Below are 26244 nucleotides of genomic sequence, written 5' to 3'. Positions count from 1 at the left end.
AAAAAATGTGCCCTTTAGAGGGGAAAAAATTCTGTAAGTAATAGAACCAGTCACTTAGTTCACAGTCTGAAGAACTGGGAACAGATGTCTGCAGTATACATGCTGCAACAGTCCCATTCATTTTATAGAATAAACAGAGGAAGGCTAAGATTTTTTTCTAGTGGCCAGTTTGTAAGTTTGCTCGTCTGTTTGATTAGATTTGGGGGAGGGAGACTTGCTTTGCTATCAAATTGCTCAGTGGATGCCTCAACTAAAATTTGGAATAGGCCAAGATATTGCTATTCACCGCACAGAATTCAAGTTCACAATGAAAAAGGGAACACAGAAGACCCCACCGGAAATTTATCTACACTGGATGGGCCCTTTTTCCAGTCAGAAAGGGCCAATTTTGTTGGCAGATGTAAAAGAAACTAGAGCTATTTCAAGCCCCGTCAGCTGGGAATCATGATTGTAAACAGTGTTGCAATGAGAAGATGGGGAAAGAATCTTAATAAACTGACAGGCAGCATTTTTTTGTGGAAGTGACACACAAGCTGATAAAAAGTAATTCACAGAATTTACATGAGGTTTCTTGATCTCTAAAGTCATCAGACACGGAGACAACACACGGAAATTCATTTTATTAAATTGTGGCTGATTATTTAATTGAAACAGAAAGGATTTAACTGAGTCAAGTCAAAAGGCCATATTAGATTAGGGTCACTCTTAACACAAAAGGCATTTCCCTTTTGGCTAAACAGGTTCCTTCACATACCATACATAATAAACTACAGGCTGGTAAACTGAATAGCAAATTAGTGGTTGGCTAGAACTCTTAATGGTATCTCGTTCCTACACCCCACCCCTTTCATTTCCGACTTCCCTCACATTCCCTGTCCTGAAAAAACTCAGACATCTAAAGCAATACCAAACAATATACACTGTATTTTAATATTTCCAAATATTACTTGGATTCCCTCCACGCACCCACACATCTTCTATCACAGCTTGGAAAATGTAGTCTTCTCTGAAAGTCCACTTCTCCTGAAACTTGTTGCTCAATATTCAACTTTTCAGATATTTAAGAATACTGGTGTTAAGTTTGTGTCTGATTCTACAAGATGCTGAACACCTAGAATAAGAGAGAAGGTGACAGTGGAGGTAAGACACTGAACTGGGGCTTGGAGGATCTAATGTCACTCCAGACTTCATGTGTGACCTTGGACAAGTCACGTAATCACTCTGTGCCTCAGTTTCCCCATCTGTAAAATGGAGCAATAATTAGAGTTTCTGATTTTCGGTTTTAGCCAGTAAAACACCCGCAGTACCACACCAAAAAGAGCGAGAGAAAGAAATTTATGTTTATCCAATAAACACTGGGAAAACATCAGAACTGGTTACTTAGATGTAAGAGTTTGTCTACATGGAAAAGGAACAGTAATGAGGACTATTGGAGAGTGAAGTCTAAAGCACACTAACATGTCACATGTGAATTGGTCTGTGCAGACCCAGCTGGGTACACACAGAAAGTTCTCTAGTGTACTTTAATGTAGTGCTGTTTGAAACTACACTTTGTTAAAGTGCACTAGGGAACATTACAAAGAGATTACTCATTACAGTGTATGTACATAATCTACGTTACTCATTACAGATATACAAAGAGAGAGACCTGCAAAAAACCCTGAATTTTGGACATCTACATAAAACTCAAATGTTGCTAAAAATAAACCCAGAAAAATGAAATTAATAAACCCTGAAAAACAGAACCCCACTAACTATCCTTTCTCCCACTTCTTATCTGCTGTGTCTTTTCAAATTGTAAGCTCTTCAGGAGAGATACTGTTTCCTATTCTGTTTGTAAAGTATGGTTACATGTTGGGTCCTCTAAGCACTGACATAAATAATAATAACTCTTGTTGAAGTCAATGGGCATTGAAGACATTCACATTTTCCCAGGTCCAGGCCCGTAGCGAGCAGTGTTAGAAAGGGGTGGGTGGAATGCTTCTTTTGCACAATAAGTCCCCTCTTTTCAACTCACATTAGTGGCATGTTCTCCCTTCCAAAGAGTCTGTGCATGGACAGACCTCAGGCTCTGTAAAAGTCAAATGTGTTGTTGCCCCCATGAATCTTCAAAGCTTTATTTGATGTTGTCTTTTGATTTAGCTAGTTGTCTTGTCTATTGTCAATCTCCTTTTATATACCACATATGGGGAGAGTACATGGAGTACTTGGCATTACCATGCACAATGGAGCTGATCCTGTGTATGTCAAGTTGTTTGATTGAAACTCAGAATTTAAAAAAGACCAACAACAGCAAACCCCCAGAATATTCCAATAATCTGGGGGAAAACATGGATTTGATTCTCCTTGTCTTTTGATTGTTATAAAAGCTTTTATGTGACAGCTGGAGAAATCCTAGATGCAGTAAACAATGTGTAAGGAGGCTTTCAAAAGCACTTAAGAGATTTAGGAGCAGAAGTTCCATTTATTTTTCAATAGCATTTGTGCTCCTAAATCCCTTAGGCGTTTTGGAAAAGTTCACCCTTAAACCATAAATCATCCCCAAAATGCTTTTTTTAAAAAATGTGGACACCATTTAACTGAAAATAGTCTTTATCTGGCTGATTCAAAGATAAACTGCATTTCTGTTGTGCAGCTGCATCATCTGATTGGAGTATCAACCAGTGTCACCTGCTGTCTATGCTTGAATTCTTAGTTTGGGTTCATTTATGGAACAGGCACTTGTACCCAGATTTTCCACTGTGATCCTCCCTTTGCTTGTGCCTGCTTAATAACATAGCATTTAACGCTGTTGTCAGAAAATAATATGCTAGATGTCAGGTGAAATTCACCCCTCTGCAGAGCAAAGCCTCTGCACCACTAAAGTCTAATTTAATCCCTGTTTTGAGGATTGAAGTGATGCTTGGCCCTCTGCACAGGAATTAATCTCACACATAATAATCTCTCAGGTATTCTATAGTTACCACACATCATGGTCATGTTCTCAATTTTGTGGTTGCAGCAATGATCAGGCCCTGTACTGCTGAGCAATTTCAACATGTAATTCGTATATCACATCACTAGTAGAATGGGTATGCAATTCACAGGAGCGTGTTTTTATGCTCTCTCATGTAGCCTGGGTTGCGTTTGGCTCAGACCAATCAAGGGGACTCGAGCTGCATAATTTTCTGTTATAGTCTCTTAAAAAAATATTTGCCCTGTGAAATGGCTTCATACGAATTCATTATTCCCTCCCCTGTTTAATTCCTCTTTGCGTCTTCCACAAAGTAATTTTAAAACTTTGTGTCAAGTGACAAATCCCAAGCGCTCACAAACGTTGACTCTCTCGTTTTTTGGGCAGACCCCCGGCTGTTCCAATTCTCCCAGTCCTAGCCTGCCATTCCAATACAGTTCCTCAGGAAAACTTGCCAGTCAACCCAAACTAAGTAGTGGCTTTGTGATGTAGAAACAGACTCAGTGGGGATGAGACTGAGACCAAGGATCATACATATGAATGTTGACAGAAGCTGGCATAACTCTGGTGAAGTCAATGCAGTTGCACCTGCTTACACCAGCAATGAATTTGACCTAGGTCTACAGAAATGAAAGGCCTCATCTATCCCAAATACTTAGTCTAGTTCACTACAAAATGTCTAAATAGGGCCCCACTCCTGCAGTCAGACCTGCGTGGAGCTCTGTTGAAGTGAACAGAGTTCCATGGGGCATGATTTCAGGATTGGGGCCATTATCTCAAGGAGGTTGATTTGGCTTTTGGCAAAGTGTGTGTGTGTGAGAGAGAGAGAATGAGAGAGAATTGAGATCACGGTGGAGGGGTTAACTTCCATCTGAACCAAGAGGATCCTAGCATTTCTTCAGAACAGAGCATTCAGCCATTGCACCACTCAGCCTGTTCAGAGAGCAGCATTGTCTGTTTTTAAATGAACACCTCATGTCCCTTTATGATGCCTTGGCCCTTTCATGGTGCCTGAAGCCCTTGAAACACCCAATTAATAGGAATTAATGGAAAGGCAGCTTACTTTGCATGAGCATTTCTTATGCTGCTGCACCCCATTGGGACCATCTGTGATCTGGAGCTCAGCAGGAAGAGGGCTTTATTCTGTTTTAATTGTATACGGCCAGCAAACTCCAACCACTGTCACACTGACAATCACTTTGCCCGTGTCGCCGTCTCATGCTTATGCCAGTGGGCACAGAGTGAGCTGCTCATTTTCTCTTCGACTCTTGCCACGCCAGCTGACATCTCAGAATTTCTGCTCTACTGTGCACTCTCTTCAGGCAAAAGCTCAGTGTGCGGAGAAATCAAATCCTGCTTGGAGAGATCAAAATCAATTTTAAATAGACCCAGCTGCTCCCTATTGCTGGGCAGGGGGAAGGAGAAAATCTCTTCGGATATCTTTAGGGGACTCTCAAAGGGGTTTAAAAGGAATAAGGAAGCTTTCTAAGGCTGGGTTATTATGGTAACGTTCAAGATTTTAAAACAATTTTTAAAATAGGCAATATAGTGTAGAAATTTTTTCACATCCCCAATTTAAAAAGGTTTCAATGCTACCAATATAATACCTTGACTAGTCTATTATTGAGGTTACATTGACTAAACGTGTAATCTGGGCTTTGCCTTCGATGTTGGATGCTTTCCTGGAAGGCTCACATCGGGTTTAATTTAAAAGAAAAAACAGTAGGCTAAAAACAATGGGCCTGGGGTTTAAAGAAGATGAGTTTAATTTAAGCCCTGATAGTACACAAGCTTGTATTTTATTACAGTATAGAATGTAAATTGTTGCCCGGATCATGGTTTTACATATATGTGATGGCAACTGCACATTCAATCATCTAGTTGCATATGTAATTTTCTAGTTTGCATACACAGTTGCATTAAATGTGCATACACGTCAGACATGCACCTAAGCATTTACATTGTTCAGAAAACAAACCTTACGTAACAAGTGTCCTTGCCTCTGTCACTAATAACAACCTAAATGATGAAGACAGAATTTCAAAATTCAAATTCATTCTTCATTTATGCCATTTATCCACCCTGAATAAATGCAAGTAATGAAAATAGACAGCTTCACTTCCACGTCTGTTTCTGGTCACTTTGAGGTTTTCATGCACTAGCCCAAGTGTTGCAATGTTTGGGCTGCAGACACTGCTGGAAATTGTCAGTCAAAAATAATTTTTCCTTTAAAAATAACCATTAAATACTTTCTATTAAATAGATTCTTTCATCTTATTTTAAAAAAAAACTAATCAAAAAATGTAGATTTCATCTGCTTGACTGTAGCTTTAAAATGAGACAAGTTCTTTTGATATTATAAAAAGGAGTTGAAACAGCTCAGATATTTAGTGTTTAGAAAAATCTATTGAGCCTGTAGTTAGTTAAATAAGATTATTATTGAGGTAGATCCTGTTTCAAGGTAATATACCCAGGCCACAAAGTTCTCCAGATGACGGTGTTACAGTGTATGCCTGGTTTTAATCTAGCTAGTGTGGGTAACAATACTAGCAAACCCATGGCAGCATGGGCTACACCACAGACTAGCAACAAGAATATGTACCCAGAGTCTCTGGCAGGCTTGTACCGAGGTTGGTAGCCTATACCACCTGTCTTCACTACTACTGGGACCTGTGGCTAGCTAGATTAAAGATAGCAATGGTAAACCTACCGGTGCTATAAAAAAAACAAAACAAACACCTTCATTTTGTAGTGTAGACGAAGTCTTAAGGATTTCTCTACACATGATCATCCAGGAACATAAATCCAAATTAACTAAAGGTGTGGATTTGAAATGGATTAGTTAAACCACATCAAACTCCTGTGTGAACACCCTCATTCAGAATTAAGCAGCCTTCCTGAAGTAAGGCCACATTAATTCTGAAGGATGGTGTTCACACAGCGTTTAATGCAGTTTAACTAATCCACTTCAAATTCACACCTTTAGTTAATTTGAATTTATGTTCCTGGATGTCCCCTTGTAGCCAAGCCCTTAGAGAGGACTTCAGACCAATATTCTCTCCACACAGTGTATATGTGGGAGACCCATTGATATCGCTGAGAGATCCACCTTTGCAGAGAGACCAGAATATCAGCATATAGTTCCAATATGCAGAGAACAGAATTTTACCCTGTGTATTGGAGAATTCATACTGGTTACTTTGAAAACTGAAGGGGATTAATTTTCAGTACCCCATAGGATGGCCAATCCCTTTTCCCTAGGTGGGACACAGTCCAAGTTCCTCGAGTGACAACCTCATTAAGAGTTTCCACAGGCTGCAGTTTCACCCCATAAATGCTGTGGCCATCTTAATCTGAGATTAAATCAGTAAAATGTTTGGCACTATTTGTGTCTATTGAAATACTGTTTCCAAACTTTCCATAATTTAGCACTTGTTTACACCATAAGGTAATGTGCTCTACCGGGGTGTGATTTCTAAAGTGCACTCATGTGTTGCATATTAATTGGTCTGCATAGACCCTGCTGGTGCGCACTAAAGGTTACTTAGTGTGCTTTAATGTACTACTGTGTCTTCATGGACCAACTAATGCACAAGACAGGAGTGCGCTTTAGAAATCACTCCCCCACAGAATACATTCCCCTGCTGTGTAGACAAACCCTAAGTGACATGTTTCAGAGTAGCAGCTGTGTTAGTCTGTATTCGCAAAAAGAAAAGGAGGACTTGTGGCACCTTAGAGACTAACAAATTTATTTGAGCATAAGCTTTCGTGAGCTACAGCTCACTTCATCAGATGTGACATGTTGCCCTTAAGTACCTACAGGCTCAATCGGGGAATGGTAGAGCACTGTCTATTCCCAATGGACTTGGGCCTCTTCCTTAGTCCAGTGTGCTCCAAGCGTCCCTGTGGAAGTTGGTGGAGGTTATGACAGTGCAGAATGGACATAAGTACAGTCAGGATCAGAACTGACGTTCTCAGGGACCATAGCACAATCGGAAAGCAAACTACAGCAGACTGACAGCATGTGAACACAGATTCATTTTATTTTTATTCCTGAAAGTTGCCTGGAGGCTCATTGCATGCCAACCCCCTCCAGATTCACAGCTTTACAGTACCTTGTTCCACGACTCCCAGTAGGATCGTTGTCTTGCTGGAGAACAACGCACTTTTGCTTTACCTCATTTCACTTCCCGTGAGCGAGCAGCAGAAACTGTCAGCCCATTGGTTTGTTAAACCATTTCCTCCCTCAGATGCTGAGTGGTGATTTTACACCAGAGCTGCTTCTGGGGCCAATGAGGACATTCTCTGTGCTCATCGAAGTGGCCACTCTTGTAATGCCATGGTGCAAGTCCAGACAGAGAAGAGCACAGCTGGCACCAGCCAGCCTGCAATTGAAAACTGACATGATTTCCGGTCAGCTCAACCCCACCGTCACATGGTGTTTACACTGCCAAAGGAAAAACAAACCTGAGATCAATTCTGTTTTTTCTAAATCAGAAAATAATATGTCTCCATCTTTGCAGCCTGCTGGGACAGGACCCACCTTTCTGTCCCTCTCCTGCTGTAGTTTTGTCAAGGTCGCTGTGATGCCTATTTCAGAGTAGCAGCCGTGTTAGTCTGTATTCGCAAAAAGAAAAGGAGGACTAGTGGCACCTTAGAGACTAAGCAGCTGAAAGTGCTTAGATTTTGGAAACGTCCTTGCATTTGCAAGTCCTGAGCGCACTCTCAAGGCCTGGCTGGGGAGCCAAACGCACAGGGCAGACCTGAGAGCATACTGCAGCAACAGGCAGCATGGCAGTAACTGCTCAATCTGCCCCTGTTTCCCCAAAATGTTTATTTTAATCTTGTGCATAATATTTTCCCGTGTTCAAACAATAGGGTAAGAGCCATTTTTTGTACCTCAAGAGAAGTGCTACTTAGAGACTGGCCGAGCTCAGTTCCCAGGGAGCTATGGCTTACTTTGGGAACAGTCCTCCCTTTCATGCCTTAAAGGGTGCATGGGGATACAATTGTGTCTCCTGAACTGCTGTTCTCCACTGCATCATTCCCTCTTGAAAACAGGGAGTGATGGTCTGGCTCTTCAGAGCTTCCAGGTGACAGAAACCTGCTTCCAGAGAATCACAGAACCATAGGGTTAGAAGGGACAGCAAGGGTCATCTAGTCTAACCCCTAACACATGCGTTGTTTGGTCATGAATTCAGGCCTACAGCTTTGCTGCCTGGTGCAATCAAAGTCCCACAGTCCTCATGCAAGCAGATTACCTGCAGTGTGTTGAAAAGACACTGCAAAATGTTATTGCTCCTTCTAGAAGCAAAGTAATTTATGATGCCAAGTAATTCTCCATTGCTTCAGTGGGTACATGCCCCATTGAGCTTGGCAGCACCCACTGAGCTTGCAGCACCTGCTGGGTGGATGTGGCTTATGAAATAATACCAGAGAAGCTGTTGCCTTTCCCTTCCCGCCCCCCATCCTCTTCCAGAGATTTTTGGTCCATTTTACTCTTCTTTGGGCACTGACATGCAGCAGACTTGTGCGCAAAGCCCCGTGTAGGGAAGGGACAAAGAAGAAGAATTTGCACTCTCATTGCATCTTTCATCAAAAGATCTCAAGTCCTTTAGACAATGAATTCAACCTGGCAGATTTAACCAGCCTTGCAAAGTTCTGTTTGCCACATTTGCTGAGGCACTAGAGAGAACTGATGGGCTCAGGGGCATGTATTGAGTTGAGTGGTAGAATTGGGAACAACAAAACAACCCGCCACCACCGCCACCCAAGAGTCCTGACTTCCCATCACCACCAAAACACGCTCTAAGGATAAAAGTGGCAGCGAGAGAAACTATTCTTACCCCAAGGGAACAGTAGCTAGAAAGATCGGGTGTTCCATGAATTCTGCCTCCTGTTCTATTTGCAAATGGTCACCAAGTGGCTGGTGAGTTTCTTGGATTTTATGCATTCACAGTGAGTTGCTGCAGGGTTTCTTTGGGTGAGCCGGTGTAGTAGGAGAAACTGCTCTTTCAGGCTGCTGTGGTCGGTCTTTGGGCTCTGTTCTTGGCCCATGGCTGGAACTCGAGAATCAGGTTCCCGGCGTGAATACTCCCGATTCTGAAGGGCACGTTGGCTGCTCCTTCCCCGCCTTCCCCAGCGTTTGCGTTAAGCCCGGTGGCCCTTTCCGCTTACAGCCGCTCCGATCCCCGTGGCAAGCGAAGGCCGACAGGGGCACAGCCAGGGCTGGGGCCACTTCGGGGTGCAAAGGTGGCTGGGTGTCGGGGGAGGGGGGCAGCGCTTTGCACGAGTCGCCCCCTTGTGCCAGGAGAGGCGCTGGGGGGGGGGGGAATTCATGCACCCAGGAGCTCTCCCCTCGGGCAGACAAAGGAGCCCCTTCCCTCCTGAGCATGGCGACTGCACGCTCCAGCCCAGCGCTTCTCTCCCGGCCCCATCCCCCTCCGTGGCTGACGGAGCAGGGGGTGTCACCCGGCTCCCACCGGCCGCGCTGCAACCCGATCCGAAGCCAGCCAGCCAGCCGGGCCTCCCTCCCCCGCGCCGCGCCAGGATGAAGGGGACGGACGCCCCTGCCTTCGCCTTTCCTCCGCCCGGCCCCAGCTTCCCAGCGCCCCGGCTCCCCGCTTTCAGTTTGGCCCCTTGGTGGGCGGGCAGCCGCCTCCACCCCCCCCCCCGGGCCCGGCTCCCTGCAAAACAAACTCCCGGGGCGGCCCGCCCCTGCGCCCTCCCCTCTCCCTGGAGCGCCCGGCTCCCCCTCCCAGGCCCTCCTCCCCCCGCGTGCAACCCCCCCCCCCCGCATCCTCCCTGCACCCCCCTCCCCGGCGGCCTCCCACCCTCTGCCCCCAGCGGGCAGCGCTTGGCGCGGCGGGCGCCCCAGCGCGCAGGCAGCCGGAGCCCTGCGCGGGGCCGTGCGCTCCGTGGCCGCGGCTGGAGGGGCAGCGCGTCGCGCCGCGGCGCCGGGGCAGGGGCAGGGGAGGGAAGAGCCCGCGGTGCATCCCCCAGGCCGGCGAGCGCACGCACGCCCGGGGGAGCCACCCCCGCCCCGGGCTGCTCCCCTCCGCTGCCCTTGCGCCAGTGAGGCGGCCGGGCTGGGGACGGCGCCCCGCAAAGCCGGGGGCTGCGGCGGAGCCGGCGCGGGCAGGGCTCCCCACCTCCCCCGCCGCAGATGGTAGGCTCCATCGAAAGGGTGCTTGCCCTGTTTTCTCCCCGCTACTGTCCTCCGCGAAGCGGCAAAGCGCACGCGGGTCCCCTGCGGCCGGAGCCTGCTGCGCGCATCCCTGCGCCGGGGTGAGGGAGGCAGCGGCGAGGGGACCCAACAGGTAGTGGGGTGGGGGGGGGAGAGGGGGAGGAGAGAGAGGCAGCCACCCGCCCCCCTTCCACACCCACCCACCCACCCCTGGCTGGTGCATCATGCGGCTCTCTCTCACCTCTCTCCTCCCCAGGCCAAAATCCTGAACATGATGGAAGACAATAAGCAGCTGGCGCTGCGGATCGATGGAGCTATCCAGTCGGCCAGCCAGGAGATGACCAACCTGCGAGCCGAGCTGACAGCCACCAGCAGGAGACTGGCCGAGCTGGGCAGCGGCCCCGCCACCCCCTCGATCATGGAGAACAACCAGCACAACGCGCAAGGTGAGGGGCCCGCCGGGCGCGGGCTGGGGGCCCGGTCCCAGCCCGCAGCGCTCACCCTGGCGCCTCGGCTGCTTCGCTGACTCCCGGGTGGAGCATCGGTGGCTTGTCCAACTTTTAACCCTTTCTCCCTCTTGCTCTTCGGTGGCGGTTTGAGGCAAGGATGCTGAGGGGGGGGAGTGCCCCTCAGCCGGAGCTGTATGTGTTGGGGAGGAGGGTGGAATAGGGGAGGGTCTCCGCCAAGCAATCCCTGGAACCCCCTTCCCACCCACTGTGAACCGGTTCTGTGTGTAAACTTTTAATTGCAGGGTTGGGGGTTTCCGTTCTTGTGAGGTGTTAAGTGCAACGTTTTAAGATCCATCTACCTACCTGATTTTTTTACTCCGGTTGCAGATCTTCCTCTGGGGGGTTAAAAACGCTCCAGATGTTGTAGCCAAAACAAGGTTTTGTTTTAAACGGCAGCGTGTTGACATGTTCACACTTTTCCTTTTATCTGATAATGAGATATTTTTTATACCTGCGTTGTAGCTTTACTCCCCCCGCCGCCCCTTTGCACTGTATCCAGTCAGTAAAATAAACAAGACAATGGGATGCTGCACTGCATGGAGTTTAAATGTCTGGGGCATTATGAAAACAAGTCCATCTATGGGATTTTTTTTGTTGTTTTGGTTAGTTTTTGGTGGACATCTTCCCAAATCTGGCTAAGGTGTGGATTAATCTCTCCTGGGATAGGACAGTGGGATAGATGCAGTCTTATCTTGAACTGGTTCCTTGTGTAGCTGAGATGGTAGAAATAGGTTGCCAGTTTATGTTGACACTGTCAACCCCGGCAGCTGTTGGTAATCCTTCAAGGATTAACACTGGATGAGGTGGTCCCAAAAATGCATTGTTTCTCTGATTGGTGAAGTCAAATGGCAAATGCATCTGACACTCTCTGTTAATCAGCTTTTGACTTTAATATCATATGTTCTCCGCAAATTCAGTTTATTACAATTTCGGCTGCAGAAATCCCAAACAAGAGTTAAAACAGGGCAATTGAATGGAATGGTTACTACAACAAATGGGTAGCTATTAGATCTCAGATTTTCTCTTTTTTTTTTAAATTAATAGGTGGTGATCATTTTTACATTTATTTTTTTTTTCAGTGATGGGTTCAGTTTAAATGTCTTTAAGTAAAAATTAAAATATTTGTTTTTTGGCAATTGTGAATTGTTTAACCTGCAAATTAGCATTGCTCAGGTTGAATTCCATTCTCAGTTCACTCTCTGGTGCCTAGAGTTTGATGAAGGTCTAAGAATCAGATCGGTAATTTGGTAACAAAGCAGCCATGTTATAATTGTGATTAATGTGTTTCAGTCCTGCTGTTTAATGCATAGTTTTCTAGCATGGAATTTGGCAAATGTCATAACCTGTCCGGGAGGGGGGGAAGGAGGAAGGCATTACTAATATGTGCCTTTTGATTACCTCACCTTAGCAAAAAGTATAGGAGTGTTGTATTTGCAGAATGCAAGGTATTGGGGATTTTATGCATCACAGGAGAGAGCTGTCTTCTAACTAGCAAATGGCAGAGAAATGAGTTTTGCTAAGAATAAAGACCCTGGGTTTAAAAAGTAGTAAAGAATCCATCTGTTTTTCCAACAATTAACCCTTACACGCCCCCCCTCACTAAAGTTAGGTGGACTTTACTAGCAAGTCTTCTAGATTCAGTAGCAAAGACTGAGCATATAAAACAGGTTGATATATGTAATGTCGTGAATGACGTATGGTCTTAATTTTGCATGAGGGTTACCAAATGAGTGCTAAATTGTTGATGCACAGCTCTTAAGATTGTAGGGTTTGTCTTTTTTCTTGTCTGGCTGAAATATGCTATGTTATACTCATGAACATAGTGCTTGGGTCACAATTACTCTAGAAACATTTAAATAAAAATACTGAACTGGTAAATACTGAATTTCAAGATAATTCACACTCAGAACAGTGTTTATGTCTGATCAGAAATAGTGTGAACCCTTCCCTGCCTTGAGAGAGCTATAATTGAGTTGAATTTGTACCTGCGTGATAAAAATGTCAGCAGATATTATTTACTTATTACATATTTACTGCAAGGGTCTCTTGGTATGATGTGTATACATTATTTAACAGCTGTATTTTGTATATGTTACCTGTAGCTTTTAAAACATAGTCGCTCTTCTAAAATGCAGTGTTGCTGTTCTCATAAGACTGCTATTCCTTTACATCATGGGTGTTGCATTATTAAAGTATTAGCACAAATTGATTTAGAGAGAGTAATTTGTGGATTTGTTCCATCAAACTTGTCATATTTTGCTATTTACGCTGCACAGGGAATTGTAGCTATTACACAAACTTAATCCACCTGTGCAATCAGGAATTTGTCCAAGTAAACGGAGCGGCCAATCTTGCTCATGCTTAATTTTGCTCATGTGCGTAGTCCCTTCCAGTCACATAAGAAAAGATACCACCTGTGGTTTTAAGCATTTTCAGGATTGGGTCCCTATTTTTCTAATGTGTTCATATCCCCTCTGTATGGGGACCTATCAGTTACTTTACAGTAAAAAAGTATTTTGTCTGCCCTTTTAATCTCATTGAATCCTTGTGGACTTTAAAGGAACCGAGCCTAAAAATAAATTACCCCTGAAATGTAGTGGACTTTACTCACCAAAGTACTCTCTTTTGGAACATCCCTGTCAAAAGTCCCTGTGAAGAAGAACCTCCCTTCATCTTTCTTCTCGAGTTGAATGATCTATAATCGGAATGTCGATGTACTGTAGAGGGCATCAGCTTAGATTCTCAGGTTAAAAATGTTGCCTTATGGCTAGCAAAGCCTGTCGGATACCATTGTCTGTTGTTTTTATGAATCCTTTCTTACATTTTCCCCCTTGCCCCTGCAAAATGTTTTAGCCTTAAGTACTTGTTTGGTTTTTGTCCTCTTTTTGCAGCAGCAAAGTTGATTGGTTTGTGTAACACCCTGGTGTGTTTGTGTGTGTGCGTTTGTGTTTGTATTTTCTAAAGGGATGCTTTGAAAAAGCTGTTCGTAGTAGTTTGTAATTTGATGAGTGACTGAAAAGCGCTTATTCAGTTTGATGTGTTACTCTCAGCATAATTGAAAAAAATAGATTTGTTGTAACCTATTAAAAAAAAAAGCCATTTATCAAAGTGTTAATTTGTGCCCAGTGGAGAACCTTATTTCTGTTTAATTACTATAATTACATGCATGATTTAAAAATACAAACTTAAATGTCAGTGGGATCTTTCTGTTATCTAAGGAGTTGGGTCCCAATGATCAGAGGTGAGGAGCAACCATAACTCAGCACCGGTGAAAATCAACCATCAATATACAGTGGATCAGCTGTAAAGTTGTGAAGGGAGTTACACTCAGGTATACTCGGTGCCTGCTTCTGCAGCATTCGGAGAGCGTCCCACACCACCCTTAGCTCTCGCTGGGGGCCTGCTGCCACCGAGTGGGTCGGTGGGAGTGGAGAGCACAAGGCAATTCTCAGGATTGGGCCCAGGGTGTCTGTGTAGGAGTGATGACAGAGAGTGCTTTCCTGCTGAAGTGAGAGTCTGTGGCGGTGTAGCCAACACTTCTGTTTTATTTTTTGCCTGAGTTAAAGAGGAGGCTATTATTTTAAATGTGACTACAACCATGTACTGCTAGTATTATAACAGAAGCCAATCGGTTAAGTGTAAAATTACGTTTGAAGTGAATTGCATTTTTCGTTCTTATGGGAGAAAATGGGAAGAATACTTTGTCTCATCAAAACGCCGGTTAGATTCCCTGTGTGTTTTATATCTTCTTCCTAATTTGTCCTACTACCGTATGTCTTGTGGCAGATACCTTTTTATATCATTCTGCGTTTGCTTTTATAGGTTAACTCTTTAGACTGGTATTGGGCATTGGGTTGTCTCCCAAGAATTTTAAAGGGACACTCTGAAGGATGATAGTGAAAATAAATATCCATAGGTGCTGAAACTAGGGGTGCTGCTGCACCCCCTGGCTTGAAGTGGTTTCCATTATATACAGGATTTACAGTTTGGTTTAATGGCTCTCAGCACCCCCACTGTACAAATTGTTCCAGCACCCCTGTAAATATCTGTCTCTGTGTTCTTTGAATAACTTAATTGTGATGGGTTTTAAATAGCCGGGCTGCCAAGCTCATTGATTTAAGTAAATAAACTTTGGAAAAGCAACGGGACTGATAGATCAGGGGTTGGCTTACAGGATAGAAAGCCTTTCACTCATAGGTCACAGGTTCAAATGCAGCCCCTGTTGGTAGTAGCTGAAAGTTCTTACCATCTGATAGCGGATTGATAGACTACGTGAAACTGGTCGGTGGACCAGTTCTAAATGGACAAGAACATGACAAAATCTCCACAAATGCTGCAGGCCCATGTGAGAAGAGAGCTTGAGGATTGACCAAATTCTCTTGGTCATACAGGTACACACGCCAGGTCATGTTTAATGTACATTGGATATGGGGAAGTGCATGTGGAAAGCCTGCTCTGTCCTGCCCAAGCTCGGTAGACAACCTGAGGATCTGTCCTGCGGAAAAACAAAGGGCTTTGTGCTCCAAGGCTGTTAACTCAGTGTAATTTGCTGCAAATGTTGTTTTTAAAACCGTTGTACTGACTGGGACCCCACAATCACAAACCAGTGTGCATGATGATGCTCTTCTCTGAGGTGCTGTTAGGATTTTTCTCTTGTATGCAAACAGCGAAGAGAGACTTTTCAAGGATACTTTTTCTTCCTGTAATGTTTTGTTGTTGTTTTTTTAATTTACTTACTGCATGGCAAGGATGAGCATCTGAGGACTGCTGGGGAGGGAGGTGTGTGTGGGGGAATGTGATCAACGTTTGTTCGCTCCCACAGGCCTGAACACACGTGGTCAGTTGGGATTTCAGCCTAACAACCTTGACCGCCTCCCCACCCCACAAAGTGTTAAGTTTACTGGAGAAAATATTTTAGTGACTTTGGCCTCACCATGAGAGTGAGGACAGACTGAGGTGAAATTAACACTCAATGTCCTTAGTTCTCAGTGCAGCAATTTTAGCTATTTTACGCAGCCGCTAGTGATGCTGATGGAATTGCACTCACTTAAAGCCAGATTTTTATGGGTATTTTAGGCACCTAGCTGCATTTTTAGGAGGACAAGACGCATGGTCTCATTTAGTCCCCATATGTTCTGAGTTCTTGTTGCCATGCTTTACATCAGTTAAGCAATTCGTTCTAGGTAAAATTCACCCCTGTGCAGAGGGGTCAGCACAAGGGGCCCATGTACCACTTAGATCCTACTTGAACCCTCAGATTTAAGTGGTGCATGGGCATTGTGCTGTCCCTTTGCACAGGAGTGAATTTCACCATCTGGGCTTAGACCTTTGGAGTTTCAGACGGATTTGCAAAAGTAAACTAGTTGGATTTTTGAGGCAAACTCTGCATGGGTTGCACCATAATCGATGGCCCCATATTATGGTGGCTTTAGTACCATCTTTGGCCCCGATTCAGCAAAGGATTTAAACCTGCCTTTTAGTTTCATTGACTTCTGCTGAAGTGCTTTGTTGAATCTGCGTCTACGTACTCAGCCATCAGAAGGAGTTGCTGCAAAATCTATGGGAAGGCTGGTGATTGGGCCACGAGGAAGTGCAATACTGGAGCAGAGAGTTGGTCCATCTAGCCTAGAGTTTTGCTGCTAGTTGAAGTCCCTACCTGCAGCCTCGAAGGCGAACACCTTAATTAGGTAATATTTGTAGAGCGCTTTGAAGATGTAAAGCACTGTAAATGGCTAAATGGTATTAATTGAAACAACATCTCGTTTAGCATTTGGTTACTCTTGCTTCGTCTTTTACAACTCTGTTTGGCTGGCCGTGATAGTAGTGGTGCTCAGAACTCGCTGTGCTGAGAAGCGTTGTCTTTGATATGCTGAATGGCGCTGAAAGCATAGAGGATTATAGCTACTAAGGGGGCTGGTGCAGTTAAGACCATAGGGTCTGATTTTCAGAGGTAGTGAGCACCCACAACTCCAGCTGAAGTCAGTGGGAGCTGTTATGTAACTCACTGGTTAGTGTGGGTCGTATGTCACCCTCTGTCTGATTACAGAGGATATGAGTTTGCTACAGCTCCTATCTTCTGGACTTGGTCCTTTAGCTTCAGCTGTAGAGGCTCATGCTCTTAGCTCTGGAGATCCCTGGTTCAGTACCCAGTTGTGGCCTGGATGACAGTTGTCATGTCTGCACTTCTGAGAATAAGGTCCACAGTGTTCTTTCTTTAAAGACAGCAGGGTTAACACCCTACTGATCTACTCAGGGATTTCCCGTTATCTGTATTCCACTACAGTCTGCAGCATATTCGGTACTAGGAGAAATTCAGTAGCAACTGTGGTGCTCAGTGATGCCAGAGGGCCAGGGACCTTTATCATCCTGACATTCCACACAGAGTTTTCTCTTTTTTCCTTTAATGATCTTATACTTTCATTGCTATAGCGGGAAGACTTTGCCTTTAGCCCAGTAGGCAATCAGTTACCTCTGCAGTCTGTGCTATTGCGACTTTGTGAGTAATCAGCAAGAGTTGTTCTGAATCTACAGTGTTCATTTTCCTAGCAATGTAGTCTGCTTTTTGTTCTTCCAAAGCGTTAAGTCTGGGATATCGAAAGGAGACTACAGAAATCAGGCACCCAAATCCAGTTGGGCACAGAGGTCCTCTTGCACAGAGTTCATTGCATGATTGGGGCCTTGATCATTATGTTATTTTTCAACGTATTTCCCACTTTGTTTTCCTTTGACTCCCTGCCCAGCTGAGAGGGTGAAGTGAGTTGCGTGTTTGCAGAACAATTAAATACACTGGAAAATGCGTCTGTGCACAATGATGTTCAAATGATTTTTTTTTTCGAGGCTCAGCATACCAGTTTGCAGACAGCACTTTAGGTCCCCGTTACACTCAAGTTTTTGGTGTTTTTAATTAAAAATATCCCTCTTACATCTTTTTCCAAATTCTGCCTAATCAGGTAATTTCCTTTAGAACTAGTAGGATAATATTTATAACAACACTCAGACCTTCTTTCCTCTAAGGCTCTCCAAGTGCTTTACAAACAGACATTAATTAAGCTGCACTAGGAGATGGGTTAGCCTTATTAATATCCCCTTTTCCGATATAACTGATAGTAAACTGAGGTTATGGGGAAAGTAGAACTAGGAGCTCAATGCTGGACTCTTGAGTCCCAGGGCCTTTTCTCTAACTACTGGACCACACTCACTCATGGATTCCTGGATGTGTAGGGTGGGGTACTCAGCCCTATCTCAGAAAGATCAAGAAGGATTATATCTGTCTGATCAGATCTGCCTACATTCTTGTAGCATGTACATCACCATAGTTTCTGGGCACTTTACAAATGTACAGCTTGTTTCTGCTACCTTTACTCATACTTAGTTGTACTTCCCCTTTCAGTTAGCTCCATTGACTATTTGCCAAAAAGGCAGCAGATACGAACCCCAAATTCCTGCCAGTCCACCTGAGAATAGCATTGGTGTTAACTCTGGAAAGTTACTTGCACATCATATGCAGTCAGTGAATATTCATGATGTGAACCTGCAACAGAGGGATGGGAGAAGAAAGCAATTGATTTAAATACTGAAACAGCACCAAAATATGTAGACTTGGAATTTAAGGTTGTTATTTTTTTAAGTTTTCCATAGGCATTGGCAATTTGCTAGCTTGTTCACACTTGCATAAGCAATACATTGACAAGACATATTCCCCGATCTCTGTCAAATGATGCAATTCCCGTTCCTTGATTAGCTTATACATTTTATTTAACCATCAAACATTACTTATTTACTTGTTTTAATTCATACACAAAGATTCAGTGGTGGCATGATGTATGACAGTGCTTTAGTCTCCAGCTTATTAAAATTCAATTCTCATAATTTCTTGTTGACAGCCGTGCATGAGATAAGAGAATTTGATACTGACACAGCAGCTTGCAAATTCGGTATATTTGTAATATGACTGATGATGTGTGTTTATAGCTGAGCAGCAATTATATTTATATTCGATACCCTGATGGCTCAGTTGACCAGAGGCATTGTTTTCCAAATATCTGAAGAATTCATGTTCACTTGAGGAAGACTGAAGGACTTAGTGCATTGGAAATGAGCCTTTCACTCTAGGTAATGTCATGGAGAGAAGCAAGAATTACGATGTTTACAAGAGCAGCGGAAGAGACTGAAGATAATTTGGGGCAAAAGATTCCCTAGGCCTTAAGAGTTTTGGAGAACAGGGGCTTCATTGTTTACTAGCATTGTTTTGCTCAAGTTACTAGGAGTTAGGAGATCTGGTTTCTAGTATCCGTTTCGTTGCCATCTTGCTACATAGTTGTGGGCAAGTCACTCAGGCCAAAGTTTTCAAAAGTGGCCATTGACATTTGGATGCTTCAGTTTGTAGGAGCTCAGTCTGGGGGGATGGCTATCCCTGATTTTCGGAGATGCATGCTGAGGTCAAAGGCAGCAGCGGGTGCTCAGCATCGCTGAAAAACCAGGTGGAAGAAACCGTTGGCTTAACCCTCATTCTGTGTCCATCTAGCTGCACAATAGGGATGAATTCTCACCTATGTTTGCAAAGTGCTAGAAGATGCTGGGGTGAAAGTTACTGTATTAAAGCAAAGTATTATTACGCAGTCTGCAGTGAGCTTTTGAGGCCGAGAGAGAGCGAGCAAAACAAAAAGTTAGGGAAATAGGGGCCTAAAATCAGGAAGGATGCTGCACCAGGAAGCCACAGAAGTGGTTTGAGATTAAATGTTTCCTGTAGGTCAGACTGTCTTGGCAAAGTCTGCGTAACCTGGGCTTGCCTGAGATTTTAATTATTGTGTGCAGGGTCTTAGCTGTGTTTGCTTCTTCCAGTGAAGTCACCTCCCAGCAGGCTGCTGGGGAAACCTGGAGGTGTCTAGACCTGTGGGTCTACTCTCCAAGGAAAGACAAGCCAGCAATTGTCTGGAGATGCTTGCTGGCATTCTGAGTTCCCTGCACTCCCATTATGGTGAAGCCACTTCGGTTAGTTACAAGTCCTGGGGTGTTAGGAGTGCCTCGTAGATTGGTGTGCTAATTACCGTGGGGCTGTGGGAACCAGGAACAAAGGATAATTCTGGGACATGGGTCACAGTACAAAAGAGGCCCTGAGAGCTGTTGTTGTAGACCAGGCAATGGTGGTAAGAGACTGTGAACCAAGAGGACCTAGGATGATATGTCCTGGCTCTATAGCTAGAGTAGGAACAACTTGGCAGTGTTATTTATTAGGATGCAATGTGGGACAGGCTGGAGACTATAAATACCAAAGATGTCATGATGCTTCAGTGCAAACCAGCCAGGCTCTTGTTGTCCGAGTTAAGTAATCGGATCAATTACTTACTCCTCTGATCTTGTTAGTCTTTCCCTTTCTCAGATCCCCTCAATGAGCGCCCACAGTGATGGAGCGGTTGGACAAATATACCTCAGTGATTATCATTAGCGGAGAGTCCTGTCACTCGCAGTTGCACATCTCTGTGCAGGTCTGTTTGGTGAGGTGCGGTGGCTGGTGCATTGGCCCCTTGTGAAGGTGGCTTTTGGGGGGTAGCTTTCCCTTTTCACCATGCCTGACGAGCTGTTAGGTCTTTATTTGAAAGCTAAATTGCTGCTCTATATTCCTCACTCTGACATATAATGAGGAACTAAAACCTGTGCTTTCAAGTGCAGAAAATGATCCGAAAGAGGGTGCCGTGTTCCAACGCTAGAAGACCTGGTGAGGAATGGATTTCTATAGTTAGACTTTCTGGTCTATGCTCCTAGCTCCTGTCTTGTGATTCCCCATGAGCCTTTTACAGAACTGATTGTAAAGAAATTGTCTCTTATTGATTACCATCGACTTGGGGTGCAAGTGCTAGGACAGCTGGGTCTATATTGAAAGTAAAAGAAACGTGAAAGCCTTTTTCGCCATGTCCGAGCCTGTGATCAAACATCATGACATTTAAAATACAAGCCCCTCCTGTAGAGGGGTTGAGGAGGGACAGATTTTCCCTGCCCACCAAGAGATGGCAGGAACATTTGGAGCCTGCAACCTGGCTAACTTGAGACATGGAGGACCTTGCTGCCAGGGTAGGGATGGGGGCAATTAAGCCCTGCAACTTCCTTGCACAGATAAACCATAAATGGATTATTTGGGAGACAGAGGTGGGAAGCATGGCTTTGGGAAGGACAGGCTCAACATGCAGAGACTGCATTGAACCTGAAGCTTGCAGAGTTCTCTTTTTTCCTTTCTGCTTATGTTAACTTTCTTATTATAAGCACTGTCCCTTTAGGATGTGACTTTGCTGCCTGTCTCTCTCTCTCTCTCTCTCTTTCTATTTATTTATTTTTTTGGCTGAGCCATTCCTCCCAATGACTTCACCCCGGAGGCAGTTCCCCCTCTAAACTGAAATCTCATGCTCCTTCTCCGTGAGGTGCACCTGGCAAATTAGTCAACACAGAACTGGAACCTCCCAAGTCCTCCACCTTTGACATACCTGTTTCCCCCGTGTTCCCTCCATTATTTACCTGTCTCTCTCCTTGTATGATTGCTGGTTCAAGGATCCAAGAGCTTGCCTTCGTTTCCTCCACTGGAGAGAGGGAGGGTGAACCATTTTTTATGTTGACAATAATGTAAGTTTTAAAAAGTTTTTAAAAGTTCTGGTGAGGGCTCTACGAAAAGTAGGAACACGTGTTTTTGTCTCTTTCCAAGGTGGGGTTTCTCCATTTTTCCTGGAAGAAGTAGTCTAAAACAGGAGAGCTGACACTTGCAAGTGTATAAATAGCTTTTTTGCTGTGACAATGAAACAAGACTTGTGCCTCTGTTGGTGCAGAGTAGGGCCAGTAATGGCTGCGTCTGGGATGTGTAATAGGAGAGTCTCTGAGACTTGAGTCACAATCTTTGCTTGCCTTTTAATTCTTGCAAAAACATGGCATTGGCAGAAATCAACATACATTTGTTTTCCTAATTGTAAAAAGCCAGTGTGATGCCGCTTGGCTTGTGCTCCCTTAGAGATCAAAAAGTGTGTGGTCTTGGCCACAGCAAGAATTATTGTCTTTTGCTGAAAGCCTCCAGTTTATGGCTCCACTGTACGGCCTTAGGGCATGAGCCTGGTTTAAAGGGGTTTACTGTTTCTTCAGTTCTTTCAGTCTAGGCCACAGGCAACACTCTGCACCCAGTTCCCAGCCTACCCCTTCAATCGATCCCTTTGAGCGATTGCCCAAAGAACTTCTTCCAAAACTGCTGACGTGTGGCTCCGATGCTCCTCAGGAATAACACCCTGAGCTGTTATCAAACACATTTCCCAGCCCATGAGTGTTGTACCTCCACGGTGCCACCAAGATTTGCCCCCACAGCTAGAATAGGTGCTGGAATGAGGGGTGCTGGGGGTGCTGCCGCTTGTGACTTGAATTGTTTCCATTATATACAGGGTTCGCGGTTTGGTTATCGTACAGTAGACTTGCACTCCAAGCCTCTTGGCCAGCAATGGGTAGGACTTTCCAGCAGTTTTCCTAGGCAAACAGATACACACACAATGCAAATGCGCTGCTTATGACAGATGACGGTTTGCAGTGTCTCATTAAGCCAAGCGTCAGTCCATCACCTCTAAGCAAATTGCCCATCCTCATTTCCATAAAACAAACTGCATCTAAATAACTTGGGAAGAATATTGGTCTACGCTGGCCAGGAGCTGAACAGCGAGAACAGGCCATCCCTAGGTTTTGACCATAATGAGTTAATGGGACTGTTGCCATGACTCATTCCACCACCTCCTTAACAATAAAAAAGCCCTAAAACACCCCAAGAGCTTGATCCATTTTATTCTGCTCTTGCTCAGCTCTTGCTGATCATTCTTGGCCTCTTCAGAGATGTATTGGTGAGGGTTGCATTTATGTAACGATTCTGCTGAGAACTTCACCACCAAACTGAGCTGCCTTTGTGCTTCCAGTATAAAGCTGTATTCTGGGGGGCATGTATGACTCTACAGGGTAAAGCTTGCTGTAGGAACATTGGCATGAAAATGGCTTTCCAGTTTTTGAAAGAAATATGCTACATAAAGGTTGAAAGCAAAGCGAATCGGTTTGTGGGTTTATTACCATTTTTATTATTATTACTTTTTCTAAACTATTTTATTTATGTAAAATATAGAATGATGTTAGGAGTTTGGCTGTAGTGAACAGAAGGAAGGAAAGTGGAGTGGTTTTTGCTTCCTTTCTCCTGGTCCTGTTGCTGCTGTTTGTTGCCATCAGTGATCAGGACCCCACTGTGTTAGGCCCCATACAGATGAGTAGAACAAAGAGAGTCCCTGCTGCAGAGAACTCATGGTCTAGAAGTCTGACAAGATTCAACAAGTGGATGACCGGGCAAATGGGTGGGATGTGGGCAATGAAGGAACAGTAAAGATGGCTTTGTTTGTATAACTGTTCTCACCGATCATAGCAGTCACTGGCTAGCTGCCATCCTACCCAGGGATGTACACTATGCCTAGGTTGTTACAGGACCCTAGTGGGCATTAAATAAACGTCAGCTGTTTCCTAATGGTTCCGATTGGCAATTAGATTTTGGAATAAGACAACAGATCTACAGGGGTACATGTGTCCAGCAGAAACCCCCAGAGATCACTTTAAAAGGTTCTAATGGAGCACAGGTGCTGGAAATGGGGGTGCTGTGGCACCCCCTGGTGTGAAGTAGTTTCCATCATATCCAGGGTTTACAGTTTAGTTCAATGGGTCTCAGCACCCCCATTAAACACATGGTTCCAGCAGCTCTGTAATGGAGTCTAAAGGAATTGCCTATAGGAACATTTCCAAATAGAGGGTCAATCCAGCATTTCATATAAGGCCCGCTCTTGCTCCCATTGAAGTCAGTGGGAGTTTTGCTGTGGACTTCAGTGTGAGCAGGATCGGGCCTTTTGCAAGGAACTTCTCCCCACTGCTCTTACCCAGCACCGTGTCTTTAAGAGTCAGAGAAGCTCACAGAGTTCTGGGTCTCTGTTGGACAAGGGAAGGGGAAGAGGTGAGTGAAAGGGTTGTTCCTAAACAAGAGGACAAAGCTTCTTATTTGTAATAAACCTTGGGCGAAATCCTGGGCCTATTGAAGTCTCAGGAGTCTTGCCACTGCCTTCAGTAGGGCCAGGAGTTCACCCGATGCTGTAAGTCTCGCTCCAGTTCCTTTTGGACACATCGTGATCACACAACCATCCCTCGGTTGACTTCCCCCCTTTCTTGGCAGCCCAGGCAGAGTGGCCAAGATCTGAATGAGCCTCAGAGACTGGGGTCCTGTCTCGTGCCCCTAGAGGAGTTCCTGCGGAGTCCCAGCTGAGGCATGCTGGCAGGGTGCTGTGGGGGAAGCTTGAGCCGTCCCTTGTCTGTGGATAAACAGAGGGATGGGATGGGGAGGGGGCAGCGGATTTGCGAAGGCACAAATGCATTTAGGTGCCCACGTCCCATTCAAAGTCAATAGATAATTGCCTGTTTAGCCTGCAGGACTGTCAGTCTGGCACTTCTCACAAGCTCTAAGCTTGCTTAATAACTACTTAAAGAAATGAAGGATCAGATACAAACTCAAAACACAACCAGTGAGGCAGGGACCCATTTGTTTGTCATATGCATTTTTTCCCTTTTGTTCATCAAGAGACCAAAGCCCGGTCCAGAGGGGAAGGAGGGTTCAGTGGTTAGTGCACAAGCCTAGGACTTGGGACACAGGGTTCCGATTTCCTGTGTAGGGAATGGAGGCATGGAGAGACTTATCTGTAAAAATGAGATAATAGCACTTCCCTTTCTCACAGGGGTGTTGTGAGGATAAATACATTGCCGATTGTGAGGCGCTTTTAGATGTGCTGATGAAAAGCTCTGTATATAAGAGCTAGGTGGTGGTATTATTTACAACCCTTTCTGGCAGAGAGGCAGTGAGGTTCTCTGGCCAGACTGTGTCCTACACCGTCTATTTTGCGATATCTAGGCACAGCAGACTCTGTTTAGGAAAATGTCAGTGGGGTGAATTTACACCCCTTACACATGTGCATCGCCATTCACTTAATGGAGCAACTCCTGATTTACATTCGCATAAGGAGGAGAATCAGGCTCTGAATTTCCTGGCTTTGCAGTAGACCGTCCGTGCTATTTGAATGCATTATTTTTGTGGTTTAATTTGACAGCAGCCCCTACAGAAGGCAGATTCTTCATCCTTTGATCATAAAAGGGTTCCCCCAATGCACCTTTCTTTTCTGCATTATTATTTATTTTTTAATAAACTTTAATAACCTTAATATGCCTAATGATTTGGTTTTATCCTTAGCAATTATGCCTTATCTGCTATGAAAAAACAAATTCTCATTTTATTCACCTGCACAATCTTCATTCATTTCTTGAATTTTTCCATCTTTATTAACATACCCGGAGTGTTTGAATGGCTTTGTCCCGATTTGCCAGTATTTTCGACATGCTGAGGTGATGGCTTGAGTCTTTGAAGAGGAAGCACTTCAATGCTACACTGTGTGTGTATTCGGTTACGTTTGCATCGTATAATCAAAATGTTACGGATGATCATTGTCATCCTAAGGACTGGAGCGCAATTGAAACCAGTACAAATCTGAGCAGGGGTCTCCCATCTCTCCAGAGAGTGCTCTGCCCACTGTACTAAGGGATATTCTGATGTGGGTATCCCTCAGATTGGGTCCCCCAGGTGAGACTGACATTCCTTTGCCTATCTCCTTCTGGTTTGTTGATTGCACTGGGGCTTAGACGTCCGATGGGCACCCAGATGCCTAGACTGGGGCAACAGTACACATGCCCAGAGGCAGACATGTAAGCACCTAAAGAACTTTCACAGCAAAAATTTAGGCTCCTAATTATCAGCCGAGCGGGGGTTTTGTGGATCACAGTGGTATCTAAAACAGGGACTTAGGCACTTAAACTGCAGACTTAGGCACCTAAGTCCCTTTATAGATCTGGGCCTTTAGCTTCTGAATCATCTAGATGCTTTGGAAAACTTTACCCAAGATGCATAAAGGAACATCCTAACTGTGTAATTACATGCAGCAGACCAGGTATGCTAAAAGCAAAACTCCTTATAGACTGTCAGCGGTTGTGAACACCTCTCATAACACGGAGTGGAATAAAATTTATTTTTGCTTTCAAGCAAAGTGAAGGCAGTAAAAGCCACTTTGCACTTCAGTCCCTTTTACAGGGAACCATTTTATGTGCTATTTCTCCTTGGATATGCCTCGTTTCTAGGATAGTGCGGTAAACGGTCGAATCTAATACATCTGGCTACACCGTGCTCTTCAGTGTGGTTTGAAGTGTATTCATTGTGGACCAGTTTCATCCCTCGTGTAATTCCTCCAATATTCACATTTATTCTGGGATGGCAAAACACATCTTTGATTCAGGATTATACCTATCGCGCAGTATTAATGGGAAGCACTTTCCTAAATAGGTTTGAATCCCTTGTCTGTTCTTAGGCCACATCTGCACCGGAGTGTGAGCCTGGGTTCAGACTTAGGCTTGAGCCCAAACTCCTCTTCTGTCTACACACAAATCTCTCAGGGCACGTCTACACTGCAAATAAACTCCCCTGGCTGGTCTGTGGCCAGGTGACCCATCTCGCAGGTCTTAGA

At 44.7% G+C, this 26244-nt stretch overlaps 1 protein-coding gene and 1 long non-coding RNA gene across 11 annotated transcripts in view; one reads left to right on the top strand and one right to left on the bottom strand.

Moving 5' to 3' along the window:
- Nucleotides 1-26244, top strand: part of KAZN (kazrin, periplakin interacting protein) — a 712699-nt gene that overhangs the window by 304374 nt on the left and 382081 nt on the right. For 2 of the 8 annotated variants that reach the window (XM_074934067.1, XM_074934075.1), the window contains one exon: nucleotides 10396-10585. In XM_074934067.1, coding sequence (XP_074790168.1) covers nucleotides 10396-10585 — 190 coding nt within the window. Of the gene's footprint in view, nucleotides 1-8685; nucleotides 8883-9183; nucleotides 9206-9573; nucleotides 9596-9991; nucleotides 10273-10395; nucleotides 10586-26244 lie in introns of those variants that run through there. The other 6 variants (XM_074934068.1, XM_074934073.1, XM_074934074.1 and 3 more) reach the window with 6 other exon arrangements.
- LOC141974391 (uncharacterized) lies at nucleotides 657-9267 on the bottom strand. 3 transcript variants are annotated; one of them, XR_012635738.1, is made up of 4 exons: nucleotides 8800-9267; nucleotides 7069-8057; nucleotides 4017-4306; nucleotides 657-1111 (listed from the first exon to the last, which is right to left on the bottom strand). It is a non-coding gene; the product is annotated as an uncharacterized LOC141974391 (long non-coding RNA). The 3 variants fall into 3 exon arrangements; XR_012635739.1 differs by having other exon boundaries at nucleotides 667-1111; nucleotides 7069-7400; nucleotides 7497-9267; XR_012635736.1 differs by having other exon boundaries at nucleotides 670-1111; nucleotides 7069-9267.

Source organism: Natator depressus, chromosome 18 (genome assembly GCF_965152275.1).
Source record: "Natator depressus isolate rNatDep1 chromosome 18, rNatDep2.hap1, whole genome shotgun sequence".
Classification (NCBI taxonomy): domain Eukaryota; kingdom Metazoa; phylum Chordata; order Testudines; family Cheloniidae; genus Natator; species Natator depressus.
This window is presented reverse-complemented; position numbering and strand designations above follow the sequence as displayed.